This window comes from Carassius gibelio, chromosome B5, assembly GCF_023724105.1.
Source record: "Carassius gibelio isolate Cgi1373 ecotype wild population from Czech Republic chromosome B5, carGib1.2-hapl.c, whole genome shotgun sequence".
Taxonomy (NCBI): Eukaryota; Metazoa; Chordata; class Actinopteri; order Cypriniformes; family Cyprinidae; genus Carassius; species Carassius gibelio.
This window is the reverse complement of record NC_068400.1, coordinates 36,742,984-36,760,786: the sequence shown is the minus strand read 5'-3', so window position 1 is coordinate 36,760,786 and position 17,803 is coordinate 36,742,984. Positions and strand designations below refer to the sequence as shown.

General features: G+C 36.3%; 1 protein-coding gene across 4 annotated transcripts in view; it reads left to right on the top strand.

Annotated features, from left to right (window-relative positions):
• unc5db (unc-5 netrin receptor Db) overlaps positions 1-17,407 on the top strand; it is a 116,663-nt gene extending 99,256 nt beyond the window's left edge. For 2 of the 4 annotated variants that reach the window (XM_052555390.1, XM_052555389.1), the window contains 6 exons: positions 6,492-6,663; positions 8,908-9,135; positions 11,586-11,735; positions 14,329-14,493; positions 15,666-15,844; positions 16,804-17,407. In XM_052555390.1, the coding sequence (XP_052411350.1) occupies positions 6,492-6,663; positions 8,908-9,135; positions 11,586-11,735; positions 14,329-14,493; positions 15,666-15,844; positions 16,804-16,987 (1,078 nt within the window). In that variant the 3' untranslated portion in view covers positions 16,988-17,407. The remainder of the gene's footprint in view (positions 1-6,491; positions 6,664-8,907; positions 9,136-11,585; positions 11,736-14,328; positions 14,494-15,665; positions 15,845-16,803) is intronic. The other 2 variants (XM_052555391.1, XM_052555392.1) reach the window with 2 other exon arrangements.
• Positions 17,408-17,803: the final 396 nt, after the last annotated feature.

Sequence of the window (17,803 nt, the reverse complement as noted above, 5' to 3'; positions counted from 1 at the left end):
TGTGATTTATATTGTTAATGCACTTAACTGTATATCACTAAATCAATATGAAGTCTAGTTTATGCAGTGGTTTATTAACAGTACTGCTTTGAAAGGTTACATATTTAAAGTCAGATGCTACTGCTTTAAATAGTTACACATTAGTTGAAATAGATTCTTATTAGATAAATGAAAATTTCATATATATTGACGTTATAAGTTTTTAGAGGTGGTTGTGGTATATGGCTATAGGTATGGTTGTCTGTTTTATGGGAAGAAATTCCATTAGTTGGAACTAATGAATATAGAATTTTGATATCAGAATTAAAATTTATCATCAAGACTCTCTCAGCTTAAATTGATCTCGAGAATTGATTAGAGATGGATTCTGACTTCAAACGGTAACATCTAATGCTATAAAAGCTCTGTCAAACAAGCAGAATTCTGACTTTATGAGTTATTGAACTCTTTTAGGTGAAAAGCTGAAGTCTGATTATGTCACCAGCTGTGACTTGATTTCCTTTTATCACATCGAACATGGTTCCCAGATGTGAGTCTTTTTATCCTGATCATTGAGTGATCATTTTATGTGAGTTGTTTTGGCATATATAGGTCATGGTCTACACCCCCACCTGAATCTTTCCCCATAAAACTTTCTTGATAGTTTCTGAAGGTCTTTGGTTTTGACACATTGTGTATTATGTATTCTCAGCATGTAAAAGGTAATGACCCTGCGTGAGACTTGATGTGTCTCTGGAGAAAATATAACTGTTGCACTCTGCCAAAACCTGAAGGAGATCCAACACAACTTGCTGTCATTGCTCAGACTGAATACATCTTCATAACGACACAGGATGATGGAGGAAACAGTTACAACAAATGAGTGCAAAATGAGGACATTGTGAGTCTGTGGCAGAACTCGGATTTAGCCTGGAGCCTTGAGTTCAAGGTTTTTACAAATTGTGTTAAATGATGCACATGAGGTGAGTGCTTCAGATATATCAGTGGCCTACATGGAGTGGGTTGTGACTTAATGAGATCACTTTCCAGAAGTGCAACATAAGCTTATTTTAAATGTGTGTCTTTGCCTGTTTTTGCAAAACACAAAAAATTGCATTTGCAATTAACTACTGTAAACCTGCAACATCTTCCCTTTCCTTTTCACACAAATTATTAGTATGTGGGCAGATTATCGATTTATCAAGACTTATTTTTGCACAATCCTTTTCAAAACAATTAACATAGCGTGTGATTTGTATACTAAAACATTTTTTAATTTGCATCACATGAGCAGCATTTGTATGGCCTTTCCTTCATAGTAAACAGCATTGTATTTGTGCTCATGTCATGATAAAAGAGCTCAAATACTTGTATAAGCATGCTAAAATGGCATGATTGCTTTAGCAAAGGCATTTTATCTCATGTTTGAGCTCAATATTTTATATAACAATGTTTCATGACATTTTTATGTGTCTTTAGGTCTGTTTTTTATTCATGGTTTTTGACCTATAAAATCATCTACAATTATATTATCTTGGAACAGCAGATTTAGCATTTGCGATTTTGTATAGATTTGCACAGTATTGAATACTATTTTTAAAAGATTCTTGTGATTAATGATAGTAGCAGCATTGTAAAATTGTATCTTAAAAGGGTTCAGTTTAAACTGACAAAACACAGTTCTTCCAAACCTGTATGATTTTCTTCTGTGGAGGACAGATAGAGAAAATTATCGTGTAGCTGCTCTTCTCTTTCAATGCTAGTGGATCAGGATAATCAGGCTCCCAAAACGACAAAAGCATTACAAAAACATCCAAAAAATTAGTCCACTATAAAATGAATGCACTGTAATTCAAAGCCTGTTTAAGTCATGCCAGTTTGGGTCGTTATTCACAGATAATCTTTATGAAATCTTTGCTTTTGACATCTTGCTAGAAGAGCAGTTTGGAAATTGTTATACAACGCCTTTCGTGTTTCACAAAAAAAGAAGTTTCAAATGACACAAGGATGAGTAAGTGATTATGAACTTTTCATTTTTGTGTAACTATTACTTCAAGTCAAGTTACTGATCAATGTGCCACACTGAAGTCACGGTTAGATGCCCAAATGAAAGAATTAATACATAATGGAAGCATTAAGTTTGCCTGTCGCCTCCTACAGTGACTGCAAATGCTCCAGCATTTTGCCGTCTGACCCTTTAGCAGTGACTCATCAGTCTTTTTGAATAATGCTTCTCCATATAGGCCTAGAAGCTTGTAGGTTGAGACCCATGATGATGAGAAGGAGACTGAGAGTAGTAAAAAAACATGATGAGCTACTTAAGGTACTAGAGTGGAAACTCATTTAGAAACGCAGTTCCTTATGCAACCCATATAATCTGCCCCCATCCTTGACTCAGAAATGTAAACGAGCGTTTTGTAGCAATAAAGAACTGTTCACATAGAAAAAGTTGGTCATCTGTGATGTAAATAACAGAGGTCTTTCCTCGCATTGCTGTTTTATCTTTATTATATATATATATATATATATATATATATATATATATATATATATATATATATATATATATATACACACACACACACGCACGCACAAAATTATAAACACAACTTTTTCACTTTTGTTTTTGCCCCTATTTTTCATGAGCTGAACTCAAAGATCTAAGACTTTTCTGTGTACACAAAAGGCCTATTCCTCTCAAATATTGTCAAAATCTGTGTTAGTGAGCACTTCTTCTTTGCCGAGATAATCCATCCACCTCACAGGTGTGGCATATCAAGATGCTGATTAGACAAGATTATTGCACAGGTGTGCCTTAGGTAGGCCATGATAAAAGGCCACTCTAAAATGTGTAGTTTAACTGGGGTTCCGAAAACCAGTCAGTATCCTTATGCAGTGCAACAAGGGGAGCGTGGAGGAATGAAGTCTACTATGCAAAATGACAAAATAATTAATCAGAATACTTACCAAAATTTGCTCCTGTCTTTGCAAGATTCGGTGGGTGATGAAGATTTCTCTTAGCACAGCTATTGGAAGACTTACAATTGTCAGACAGGTTGCTCACGTCACATCTATGTCATCAAGCTCAGTTTGAGTCTGTGAATACACTCGACCCCCAGGAAGTGCGTGCTTCTAATTGACTTCACTTATCTCCGCTGAATCCAATGGGGTAGCTGTGTCCATTTCTTTTACTGTCTATGGATATGCCAGACCCAAGAATGCAGAAGAGCTCAAGGTCACTATCAGAGCAACCTGGGCTCTCATAACACCTGAGCAGTGCCACAGACTGATCGACTCCATGCCACGCCACATTTCTGCAGTAATTCAGGCAAAAGGAGCCCCAACTAAGTATTGACTGCTGTAAATGCTCATACTTTTCATGTTCATACTTTTCAGTTGGCCAAGATTTCTAAAAATCCTTTCTTTGTATTGGTCTTAAAGGGACACTGAGTAGGAATTACTCCCATCTAGTGGTGAAATTGTATTTTGCATTCAAACTAATTTTGCTCTCCAGCGCCTCGCTTTTTCAAATGCGCATTGCATCTACGGTAGGCGATATGTACCAAAAAGCTTTGACAGGATGTATTCTAATAGCACTTCGTCGAGTTTTCCTTCAGGTGAACAGGTGTGTTATTTCAAACAAACTGCAACATGACAACTAACAAACGAATGTTACAGTATGAATTACTGACTGTGGAAAACATGAAATATTGTAACTAGTAGTTATGTCTAATTTATTCGTTATATTTTCTGAATTATATGCATTGTTAGATATAAAAAAAATATTATAATATAGACTGTAACACTGACTTACCTGTCGAGAAGAAAACTGGCCACTTCAGCGTCTCTTTTGAAATCTTTATCAAGCATTAGCTCTTTCCACCTAGAAAAAGCTTCCCCGACATTAACTCTTGTTTACTGTAATCTACGGTCACGTTTCCTTTTACGTTCTATTTTTGACTGTTTTGGCGACTATGTTTTCTTCTCCTGTGGCGCGGCATATGTATGGTCCATAATAAGAATGCAATCCAGACTTTTAAACTTGCCGGTGCAGTTTCAAGCGCCTCTCACTGCTCTGCACCTGCGTTTCTGGCTCTGACCGAAAACACGTTGTGGAAACGCGTTGGCTTAGTACTTTTTGTCCCTCTCTGCTATTATAGTTTTGCAAGATGGCGGAACTACATGGAAGCCTCCGTCAACCTACCTGTCCCATGTATATAAAGATAATAAATTCTTCATTTACAAGGATTAGTTTAAACATTGGCATAGGTATTTGTACACCATTGAGGGCATATTTATGAATAAAAATATTGATTTTAGATAATAAAATACCTAAAAAGTTACTTATTGTCCCTTTTAAGTTATATTCTAATTTAGTGAGATACTGAATTTGGGATTTTCCTTTGTTGTCAGTTATAATCATCAAAATTAAAAGAAATAAACATTTGAAATATATCAGTCTGTGTGTAATGAATGAATATAATATACAAGTTTCACTTTTTGAATGGAATTAGTGAAATGAATCAACTTTTTGATGATATTCTAATTATATGACCAGCACCTATACACACACACACACACACACACATTTAAACCAGTATGATATTATTTGAATTACATTAAGGCAATGAACCATTTGCTTGACCGTATTTATTTTTTTCTTTCTTCTTTTTTTTTGGTTGTTGTTCAAATACACCCTGGAAATGAAAACATTACTGAAGGACAATGTTTTTGTCTCAAGGATGTTTCAGACATTCATCATGAATTGTCCTTCATACAGCCTCTTTTAGTTAAACCTGAATGAGATGGGAATCACACTGAAGTTCCTACAGACCTGACATGCCTGAATAGTAATTAGATGTAAATAGAAGAACACTTGAAGAGAGTTTGGAAGAGGACAGACTGATTGGCTGTAAAGAGTGTTTTAGTGCTTATTCCCTCTTCAGCAAAGCTGAATTAATAAAAATTCTGATAAACTGTAAAAGCTTATGGCGTCCTTTGGGCATACTGCAAAAGTCCTTAAAGTGAGTTCTGCTGCTGTGGTGTGTCTAGATTTTCAGTTTGGAGTGAATTTTCTATTACAAAGTGGTTAGTTGGAAAGACAAAAAGAACAAAACTTTGGATATGCATGGCACTTTTAGTGCTTTATTTAAAGTATGAGAAGCAGTTTTTTTAGCTTTTGTATTTTCTATTTTGACAAACTATTTAACTAACAGAATTATTTATTAATATTATCTAGCTCAGTGTATACAACTGTTGTTCACAGTTTAAAGCTTTAATTGGCTCAGTTTTTCCTATTAAATATTGATGTCTATCCAATGTGTATTGCTAGAAAATAAAATCATAAGAGCCATATTATGTACTGTATATATTTTCATTTTGTACAGACTATGCAGTTTTGACAACTGAAAGGCTTCCCCTTTCTTTCTGTTTCCTTTTTTTTTTTTTTTACCTTTAAATTTGCATTAAAGGCCAAAGCCTTCATTAACTCTTTCTCATTAATGCATTTTATGTTATGGTTTACCACCACAAGGAGATTGAAGGTAGAGATAATGGCCAGAAGATCATTAGCAATGACTAATGAATATGCAAGAGCTGCTAAACGACTCCAGTGCCCTCAGAGAATCAGTAGCTTCCCCTAAATCAAGGTTCTTTGAGTCGTGTTTGTAATGATTCTGTAGACTGAAGATGTGACAGTTTTCATCATTGTATTATTTATGCAGTATAACAAGAGTTGTGAGCAAATTTTTCTGTCTGTGTATTTTTATTGTGTTTCATTTTCATTTTTATTTGATTTAGCTAAATGTGTTGACTATTTTAATTATTGGCCAAAGGGGCCGAGTGTATAGCTCGAACAGCCAAGTGTAAAGCTAATGATATACATTTTTTATTGCAAAGCATAGCATGCACTAATAACTTAGAATGCAGTGTAACCTACTTTGAGTAAAGCATCTGCCAAATGCACACATTTGTTTGTTTGTTTGTTCTAACTACCACTCAAAATTTTCTGAAAGGAATATCTAACCAAGACTGCATTTATTTAATCAAAAAGAGTAAAGAGTGAATGAAGATTTTTTGATAAGTAGAAAATTTGGTAGCACTTTATTTTACAGTCCTATTCTTCATGTACATACTATGTACTTATTAAAGTAATTACAATAGCTATGTAATAACTAGGTATTAACCCTGAACCTATCCCTAAACCTAACCCTACTCCATGTAGTTACCTTGTATTACCAGAACTTTCTTAGATAAATACACTGTAAGGACACTATTAGTACATGTTAGTACAAATACTGTAAAGTAAAGTGCAACCGAAAATTTATTTGAAATAGTAATTGTACATACCGTCACATGCATCAATTTTAATGCTACCTTGTTAATAAAGTAAAAGTAGCATTTTCTTTAAAAAATAAATAAATAAATAACTGAAAAATAATGTTGTGGTTTATCTTGCAGTTATCAATGATACATTAATATTTATCTTTTTGTTTTTTCATTTTATCTGCTAGTTCCCAATCAGAGGAAAGGTGTGAGATCCTGTTAGGGCCAGAGATCACGTATGGACCTCCGGGGCTAAACCTGTCCTGTCCTGTTGCCATGACGATAGCTCACTGTGCTGAAGTCAGCGCTGAAAACTGGAACATTAAACTCAAGAGACAAACCAAGGACAACAAGTGGGAGGTAGGAACAAAGACATGACTTCTGTGTTTTCCTACAGCAAATTCATTTTAAATTCTTTTCTGTGTGATAGCCTGTCACATGCATGCCAGAATTAAAATATTCTCAATTATCAGCAATAGGCCAATATAGTACAATGCTCTGGCAACCTTTGTCAAAATAACATAAAAAAAAAACGATTTAACACTTTAATCAGTTAAATATATTCTGCCATCCCCTGATGATTAAAAGATTATGTTGCCATTTGGATATATTTATGAAGTCGTTTGATACAGTTAACCTGGCAACATGTGCAATGAACCAATTATGAATGAAACTCATTTGAACCACGTCCTGTAAAAGCTCATGGCAGCCCTTGAGGCTGTGTGTGTTTTAGAAATGTGTTGATTAGGCGATTGTGTGGTCTTGACAACAAGAGATCCGGGGATAGCAGTTCCTCAGAGGAGGCTACGGCAATGAAGTGCTCAAGGAAAAAACAATTACAGCCTGTAATAGCTGGGAAGACACAGTTCATGGCAGTCAAACAGCAGGAGCATTGGGACAAGGCGCCCCATCAGACCCAGGATATATCGATCTGGTTGTGCTAGAGGACCACCTGAAATAAGAGCTGACACGAGGCAATCAGGACAGAAGTCATGGATTCGACCTCCCTCCTGACCCTACTACAATCACTCACATTTGTCCTAGTCCCATGTGTTTTACTCCGGCGTCAGCATCGGAAAACCTAAAACTGTCATCACGGTTTGAAAGTTGATGTACTAATGAAAGTTTACTGTAGAGACACAGAGTTTGTTTATTGCGAGCCACTAGCATTATTGAAGGTGATTAGATAATAACCTTTTTTTGTGTCGGACCACCAGCCTGAGTCATTATTTAGATGAATTTTAGATTGTTCCAAAGCACGGTACTTATCCTTGAGCAGTCCTCACGAAAATGCATTTGCTGACAGTTTTTCCCTGGCTTTTAGCAGTTTTATTTGAACCAGTGACAGCTCCAGTGTTGGTGATGACTGAAGTAATTACATAAAAACCGCTGGTTAAATCACAGACTTGTCAAAGAAAGAATGCAGTAGTACGAATTCTATCCCTTCCACATGCGCCACATACTTTTTCAGTTTACAAAGAGTGTTTTTTTTTCTGAGGAGGTCATTCTTTTTTATATTTATGTTGCTTTGAAGAGCTGCAGTCACATAAATAAATGGTCGACTGTCAGAAAAAAATGAATAGAACCTGTATTGTATGAATGTCTGTGCTTGACTTGATGTTAGCCTAACCTTGTCAAAGAAATACAGAGGTGACCTCGATGATACGTGATTTGTGAGTGATTCTGTGTCAGTGTGGCAGACTGAATTGAGCTTTTTCCACTGATCACTGGCAAAAATATGGGCTGAGCTGAGATTATTTCACATGCTGAGGTGAAAAAGAAATCTTGCGCTAGCTGCAAGTCAGTCTGTATGAAGATGGTTTCTTTGAAGGCTTCCATTTCAATGAGAATTTAAAGTTACAGTTATGAGATGTTTTGCAGGGAGTATCGTTTCACTTTGAACTTTTCATAGTACTGGGCACCAAAATAAATTCACTGCATCCTACATCTTGGTTAAATTATCATAAAAAAAATTATAATCATATGTACCATTACGTATAGTCTTATTTCCTATGTTAGAATTAGACTTTGTAGACAACTCTTTGACAAGCAGCTTCTGATAATCTTGTTAGCTGATAGAGAACTGACAAGGTTAATTAACTTTAAATGCTACTGTTTCCTACGGTTTTATTTTGACAGAAAGAAATGGCTGCTCAGTTAAAGGAATAGTTAATGATGGTTTTCCCCTTTATGGAACAAAAAAAGGTATATTTTAATTATTGCACTGGTGGCTCTTCCTTATGGAATTATGATAAGCTTCAAGCTTTAAAACAGGCATAAAATCTGCTTAAAGGGATATTTCACCCAGAAATGAAAATTCGATCATCAATTATATAACTTAAAATCTTTGTGTGTGTGTGTGTGTTTGAAGAAGCTTATCATTGATTTGCATTGTATGGACCAAAAAAATAATACAAATCTGTGATATATCTCATAACTATCCAGGTTACGATGCATGATGTTTGGAGAACGTTTAATCATAACTTAACTTGTCCATTCAAAGTTCATACATCTTGTGAACTATTGCATACATTCTATTCATTAGAAAGTTTTAAAAAACGAGTCATGTCACCATGATTTGATCATCTCTTTCTTGTTTCACAGGAAATAATGTCAGTAGACGATGAATCAACATCCTGCTATTGCCTGATGGACTCACATAGCTGTCACTTGTTGCTGGATCAGCCGGGCTGTTATGCACTAGTGGGGGAACCCATCACCGATGCTGCCATAAAGAGACTAAGGATTGCTGTGTTTGGCAGTATGGAAGCCTCCTCCATGGACTACAGCTTGCGAGTGCACTGTGTAGACGACACACCGCATGCCTTTCAGGTGACAGTTAATGTGGTCGTAATCACATTATTCAAACAGAGTTCAACAATCAGGTTCTGAAAGTAAAAATCCCATTAATTTCCGTAGAGGAACTCATTTTTAATGATAACTTACTGAGCTACAAGATTGTCAGTGATGTAGGCTTTTGTTAGGCCACATTTGTTAAACATATTTAATTACATTTATTTATTATTCAACATGTTGTCAACTGATTTCTTGGTGATAAACCACATTAATCCATGATTCTAGTTTTATATAGTGCTCCGTTGTTTTTAATATAGTTGTCATTGACAGTGCTTTCTTGGAATTGTAGCTCACCCAAAAATACCAATTTGATGAGAATATACTCATCCTCAGGTCATCCAAGATCATTTAAAATACTTTTCAGACACTTTTTTGCTTCAAATCAAAGTTTCTAAGTTGTGGTTCACCTTGCAGCTGGGTGGTTTGGTTCATGGCTTATAACTCTTAGACTTTTTTTTTTTATCCCTGTGGGCAAAACTAGGCTGCTGAAAAACTAGGCAGGCACTGTAGCATTCTATATTTAAATATCTTCCTACATTTAAGTATTTTAACATAAATCTGTGGCCCATCACACGAAGAACATAGTGATGCTAGACTGCATTTGCAGTAGGGTCCTAAAGTCTGAGACCACTGGTGAAAGAGTGGTTTTAGAATTATGGTTTAATTGTGTGATCAGAATGTCTGCTTTGGTCAGTGCTATTTTCAAACACACAACCAGAGGATACAAATGTCAAAGTCAATTACTGTTGTCTTGCATGAGTGCTCGTATTCCTGTGACACACACACACAAAGAGAACACTCATCTTTGCAATGCAGTGAAACACAAAGCAGTTTTGACAGATGAACACTGCCATGCTTGAAATCAAAGAAGCCAGTAATCAATTTAAATTCCTTTTTCTTTTCAAAGCATTAACCAGCAGTTTGTTTGAAAGCTCTTTTTTATATTTATAAATGTTTATTAGCTGTAGAACTTTCCTTCAAAACGCTGTACCTTTTTTTAGCTACTCAAAATCAAATTCAGATAGTATTTATTTTAACTATAATGGATTGATAAGGTGTTACACTTTAAATTGGCTTTAGGGCCGTTTCATAGTCAACGCATCTGTACGCATACGCATCCCCGAGGCTACGCATCGTTACGCTTCGGCCGCCATTATGCGTCGGTGCGTAGCCAAATGTGTCATCCTAGTTTTTGATACGCGACACGCCGATGCACACAATACTATGCGTTGTCGGTGGGGGCGACATTGCAAGTATTGTACATTATTTCAAGTATATTGTGTATACAGAAGAAGAAGGTTTGAATACAATTGAGGGCGAAGAGGAAAAATTATGCGAACTTATACGTATTCATCCACATTTATCTCTGCGTTTCCTTTGTTGCCGCCGATGTAAAATCAGCAACAGAATGCCATTGGGATTTGAATATCACGCGACCCGACTCTACTAATATCACCCCGACTCTACTACCCCCTGTTGTGTGAGCGGTGTATTGCATACACGCATCGCCCGTGGCGCTTGCGTCCACTGTTTAGGGCCGTTTCATAGTCAACGCATCTGTACGCATACGCGTCTCCGAGGCTACGCATCGTTACACTTCAGCCGCCATTATGCGTCGGTGCGTAGCCAAATGTGTCGTCCTAGTTTTTGATACGCGATGCGCCGATGCACGCAATACTATGCGTTGTCGGTGGGGGCGACATTGCAAGTATTGTACATTAATTCAAGTATATTGTGTTTACAGAAGAAGAAGGTTTGAATACAATGGCGGGCGAAGAGGAAAAATTATGCGAGTGAGTGTCCGAGAGAAAGCAGGAGACTTGTGAAAGCAATTAATCAAATTTTGGCATCCTAAAATACTGGAAATGTCTCTCCTCGTCCAGGCTTCGCATGGGAAGCACCAGAGACACAAACTCTCCATCCTGATCTCTTTTTTGATTTAAAGGGCGAACATACCACCATCTATCTCTGCGTTGCCTTTGTTGCCGCCGATGTAAAATCAGCAACAGAATACACTCCTCTTCAGTTGCCATTGTGATCTGAATTTCACGCGACCCGACTCTACTAATATCACCCTACTCTACTACCCCCTGTTGCGTGAGCGGTGCTTTGTATTGCATACACTCATCGCCCGTGACGCTTGCGTCCACTGTTTAGACTATGAAAGCGAGCGTGTCGCTCGCATCGCTCGCGTTGCTCTGTATCTGACAATGTAACGGCCCTTAGACTATGAAAGGGAGCGCGTCGCTCGCGTTACTTGCTTGCGTTTCTCGCATTGACTATGTAAGGGCCCTTAGTGTTTTAGCCTTTTTAGCCATTGTAGTAACTACTTTGTTATGGTTTTCTAGTCTGTCCACATTTTCTTTCTATACCACTTTCCCAGTGTTCTCACTCTGTTTTTTCCTGTCCTTCCTTCCTTTTTACAGAGAGTGGTTACTGCTGAAACCAGTAGAGGAGGTCAGCTTCTTGAGGAGCCCAAGATGCTGTTTTTTAAAGGAAACTGCCTCAGTCTGCAGGTGTCCATCCAGGATATCCCTCAGTTTCTGTGGAGCATCAAACCATTCACCACCTGTCAGGTAACATGCTAAAATTGGTAACCTGCTCTGACTAGTGCTGTAATGTACACAACTGTGTTGTAGACATCCGAAGTGAAGCTACTCTATAAACTAAATTAAAAAACGACCACTCTCGGGCTATTTGGTACTGGGTAAAATATGGACAGAACACATGCTGGGTTATTGCGACCCAGCTCATTGGGTTTTATACACATTTTTAGGGTCGTATTTTGACAGTGTTGGTTTAAACAACCTGAAGCTGAAGGTTTATCATTTCAAATAATATCAATGTAACCTGTTCTCTGTTATGTTCTCATGTTTGACAGGAAGTGGAGCTTGCATGTGAGTCTAAATAGGGCTGGGCGATTTGACCTAAAATCAAAACCTTGATTAATTGAACACTTAACTTCAATTACGATTATTTATTGATAATGATAATAATAATAATAGTAATATAATAATTATTATTTTATATATATATATATATATATATATATATATATATATATATATATATATATATATATATATATATATATATATATATATATATAATTATTATTATTATCATCATTTTATATATATATCTTATGAAAAAAAGTGACATTTCAATTTTATTTTAAAAAGCAAGTTTCCTAAAAAATACAAAAAATTTGCAAACAAAATAAATTAATTGTGCCATGTCAAAAGTAGAAAATAACCAGCATCTCTTGCAAACAAAATACATTTTCAATATTGTCATGTGAAAAGTAGAAAATAATAACTTGCATCTCCTGTAAACAAATGTTTTAAATAATTGATGTATGCAAGTAGAAGACTGCTGATTAAGAGAAAGAGCATGGCACCATCTCATTGATCTTGTCCTGCCACTCTATTATCTGTATTTACTGTTGGTTCTTAATGGCTGTTCACACAGAACATGTCTTTGTGTCTAAAGCCGTGAGACAGCGCTCAGAAAAAGTTTTTAAAAAAGCACACTGCAGAATGCCTACTATTTTGTATTAAGCCAACCTGCTACTGTAAACAAAAGCTTGCAATGCTTGCCCTGCCTCCGAGGTCTTCTGATTGGTCCATGGGTCTAAAAGTTTAAATTCTTGTAAAGTGCCACTTATGTGCGAGATGCTGCAAAAAAAATCACAATGTATAGCGCTGACTTGGTAGTATGCTTTTAATGGGAAAAAAATTATTAATAGGATTAAAATAATTTAAGAACGATCATGGGAAAATTACGTCGGTTACAAGTTCTGAATTTCGCTTTCAATTAATTTTCGATAAATCATCCAGCCGTAGCTCTGTGTAGATCCAGTGTAAGCCTGCAGACATTAGCTGCAATGTAAATCTAAACAAAAAAAGCTATAATGTGAGACTAAATGGATTTTCCTGTATTTACATTAATAGTTTGATAGGGAAGCAATGTTCATTTAAGAAGATTCCTCACCAAAAAAATTTCTGGTTTGGCTACCCAACACTGGGTTACACAGCAATGGATTTAACCAAAAACTATCCAGCACTTGGGTAAAAAACAGTAAACTGACCCAATGAAATGACCAGAAGGGCTGTACCCAGCATTTGGGTTATGGAAAAAATAACCCAGAACTTTTGTAGAATACACATAATATGAGGTAATTTTATGCAATCGAGATTTTTGTTCTGTTTTTCCAGTCATTTAGTAAGATATTAAAGCTTGTTTTTAGAGAACATTAATTCAATTAAATATTTCTTTTTTTAAGCATTAAACCGCTATCTTGATGTTAGATGTATTTACTGGCAAAAAAAATTTTTAATTCATTTTTATTATTTGATAAAAACAATTAGCAAGTGAGTTAAGAGAAAAAACTATTCTCTGAAAACAAGTCTTAATTTTTTATGCAATTTTGTAAAGTAATTGTGTCATGTTTTAACAAAAATACAATGTTTTAAATATGCTTTCCTGACTATGATACGAGCAGAAAGCCCATGTGTGTATCTCTTATAGGAAGCATAGAGTAATAGTTTTAGTTTTCGTTCATTCAGCACTACGAGTTTCAACTCTGAAGACCAACACTGTCTTACCTAGCCTGCAGATACAGAGTGTCAATTGTTTGGTTCTAGGTTCAGGCATTTCATCAGTTCAGAGGTGCTTCTGCCTCCTGGAACATGGTTTAAGTATGCCTACTCGAGGGAGAAATTAATCCCAGCATTAAGGCATCTGCTGTCCCATCAAGCATCTCTTCTGCTCAGGGTTCCTATTACTGTTGACATGGAGCATCTTGCAGGTCATTTCAATATGCAGGGCTGGAGAAACAGTACAGGAGAGGTCAAGGACACTCCCTGCAGACGTGCTGCTTCACAGAAATTAATTAGACATCAAAGGCAATTGCTTTTCCTTCTGCTGCCCTGCTCCCAGATATGGTGTGTTGTACACAACCCAGCACTGACCCCTATCATCAGAATTAACAGGGATTAGAGTTGGTGTCTCTTTTGTACTGATGGTCTAAAAGATGTGTCTCTTAACACGCATGCTTCCACATTGTTCATGGATCAAGGCACTTTCCCTGACTCGGCTCTCTGATCTCTCTCTCTCTCTCTCTCTCTCTCTCTTCTCTTTATTTCTGGTGTCCTCATCCCACTGCAGGAATTCTCCTTCACCCAGTTGTGGTATAGTAACCAGCAGCCTGTGCACTGTGCCTTCTCACTGCAGAGACATAGCGCCTCAACCACCCAGCTCTCCTGCAAGATCAGTGTGCGGCAGGTCAAAGGTCATGAGCAGATCCTGCAGGTCTACACCTCAGTGGGAGAGGTCAGATGGAAAATGTCACTGGGTTTAATAACATCTCTGTCTGTCCCTGTCTCAACCTCATGTTTATTTATTTTTTTCTGTGGAACAAAAAAAGAATTTTAAAGAGTCTTACAAACAGGGACAGTTTTTAGTGACAGGCTGTCATGCTCTAAAAAGGAGCACCATGAACAAATGATTAATGATTTCAGTGCAGCTCTCATATCAAATATGCTGCTATTGATATTTAGTCTGTACCATACACTCTTAAAAATAAAGATTCTTTACTGGCATCTATGGTTCCATGAAGAACGTTTAACATCTATGGAAACGTTCCATTGTGCAGAAGACAGTGGGAAAAGTTTCTTTAGTTTTTGAAATGTTCTTCATGTCAAGAACTGCTCACTGAACAGCAAGAATAGTTTTTCTATGGCATCAGTGCTTGAGAAGGTGCCTATTTGGATTCAGAATCACAGCAGAGTTAAATAATAATGTGAATAATGACTTGAAATTCAGTTCATATTCACGCAAAGTTTGAAATATAATGCATGAGTTGTGTGGACTATTTGGACTTTGGAGCTCAAAAGTCTGAATTTACAGTTGTTCCAAAGAAAAAACTAAATGAGTTAAAATGGCAGTTTTCATTTTATTGAACTCTTCCCCTAAAAGTTACTGTCATTTGGGGCCAGATTTACTTAAAGCTTGTGCCAGTGAGCTTTTGGCATTTAAAAAAACTACTGTCAGGATTTAATAAAGAAGTGCAGTGAAAAATAAGCGATGAAAAGGTGTGGTAGTTAATTTTGCAGCTGACATATGTTTTTGCAAGAGATTCTCTTTTAGATGCAAAATATTTTGGAGGAGAGTATTTGTGCAGTCATGCAGTGTGATATACTTAGGTTTTCAGTAGTCTATTTACTGCCATTATTAAATGTCCCTCCCCCCAATTAATTTCAGCCCATTTTGCGCTTGCCATGGCTACAATAATTGCTAATTTGCACCGTTGCACACTCATTGTAAGTAGTTCTACCACAAATTTCCACTCCCATCAGCACTTTTATAAGGATTGCAGTCTCACATTAATTTGCCCTGTTTTTTTTTTTTGTACATGGGTAAAATAAAGCATAAGTGTTTTTTCAAGCTCCTTTGTAGGATATAAAATTGCATGCCAAAACCATGTTTTTGTTTTTGTTTTTCAGAGTGAGAAAGAGATGGTCCCATTTTTTATGCAGGCAGATTGCACAGTGACTTCACAGACGGGGGCCAAAGCCTTCAAAATCCCCCTGTCCATACGTCAGCGGATATGCACCACCTTCGATACTGCCAACGCCAAGGGCAAGGACTGGCAGCTCTTAGCTCAGAAACTCCACATTCAAAGGTGAGCGCCGGAGAGAGATGTAGCCAAGGCAACGGGACTGATTGAAACTTCTTGCAGCAGTGCTCACTTTAACAATGCCCTTGAATAATAAGCTGAGACTGCACTCCACTTTGCTCGATCATTTCACTCAGAACTCATACTCCTCAGGCTTTTCATTTTTATTGAATTCAGTTTCTACAACAGTTAGAAGATAAAGAACCACTAGAGATTCGAGAGATATAAGAGCCACAACCTTCCCTTTATCTATGAGGCCAATGTATGGCACATTGAAAGTTTATACAGATTTTTATTGTCGGTGTAGATCTATGAGCTGAATGTAATACAAACCCTAAACTTTCATTTTAAATCTGAACATTGTATTTGTCAGTTTGGTCTAAAATTGGTCTATTTAGTTTTTATTATATTATTATTTTTATTTTCTTAACAAGAGTTGCATTCAAGTAACTTTACAAAAGGAAACCATAAAATCGAAAAACCTGTTTTTGATTCCTACTAATATTTGTACTACTAATACATAAATGCATCACAGTTATGAACATATAAACTGGTATTGTAGCACTATAAATTGCGCCATTTGAAATAAATGAAAATTCCTATTTATTCAGTAAGCAAACATCTTGTTACGTTTTCTGGAACCTATGACCTATCACATGACCATTTGAGTATGGAATTATATTACAACACTGCCATCTACTGGTAGATTACGAGTAACAGCTCTTACGTCATGTATTCATTTCAGACATAGGCCTTAAAAAACAACAACAACAGAAGGATACATAGGGATAGTCAGAATAAGGCTATAATGCGCATATAATTTAATGCAAATATAAGACAAAGTTATACAGATGTGAATGCAAACATTGTCTATGGGAAAGAAAGTTCAGATATATAATATGATCTTGCTATGTACTCAAATAACGTCATCTTCTCTTGTGAAACCTGCATTTCCTTCCGCACAGGAACCTGTCCTACTTTACCAAGCAGAAGAGTCCCTCTGCTGTCATTCTCAGTCTCTGGGAGGCTAGGCATCAGGACAGTGGAGATCTTGACTCCCTTGCAAGTGCTTTGGAGGAGATCGGAAAGATCCACTGTAAAAGTCTGCCTCAGAGTCCAGATGACAAAGAAACAGACTTTACGTTTTGAGGGACTACTGAAGACGACATGTACTCCACCAGGTGCAATTCCCCAGCATCTTCAATTTAAAATCCAAGTGGAGCCATATCCAGTCTGACAGAAGACTGATCAAGACTGACAAGATGCGACTAACCAGAAGGTTTCACAAAACTCATTACATGTGCGAAGGAAGGATGATTTGGTATGAATTCGGCACTGATTCAACATGCTTTTCTAAAAGTGCCAAGCCATCACCAATTTCATAAAATTCCGCCTTAGCCTTTCCTTGGTGTTTATGATTTTATTATTAGTATTTTTATTATTGTGTGGGATTTTATGGGTGGCCAGACTGGGATGTTCTTGAGTATTTCCTTGTGTCAGTGGAAAAGTCCATCCAATAAAATAATTATTAATTAATAAATAAAGGAATAGTCCATCCAAAAAATTAAATTCTATCATCATTTACTCTCATGTTGTTCCAAAAACATATGACATGTTTTCTTTGGAACTAGTGGTGCAAATTATTAATTTTGATTAATCGCATACAAAATTTCAACAAGTTTTTGTTTACATAATATATGTGAGTGTACTGAATAATTGTGTGTATGTATGTATGTAATATATATTAATATATGCAATATATATATATATATATATATATATATATATATATATATTTTCATATCATTTATATCTAAATATATTAAATAAACATAATATTTTTTAAATGTATACATGCATAATAAATATACATGGTACAAACACATATATTTTGTAAACAAAAACTACCAAACAGTACAAACCGTTTCATTTTTTGTTTGTATTATGTGGACAAAAAATACACTT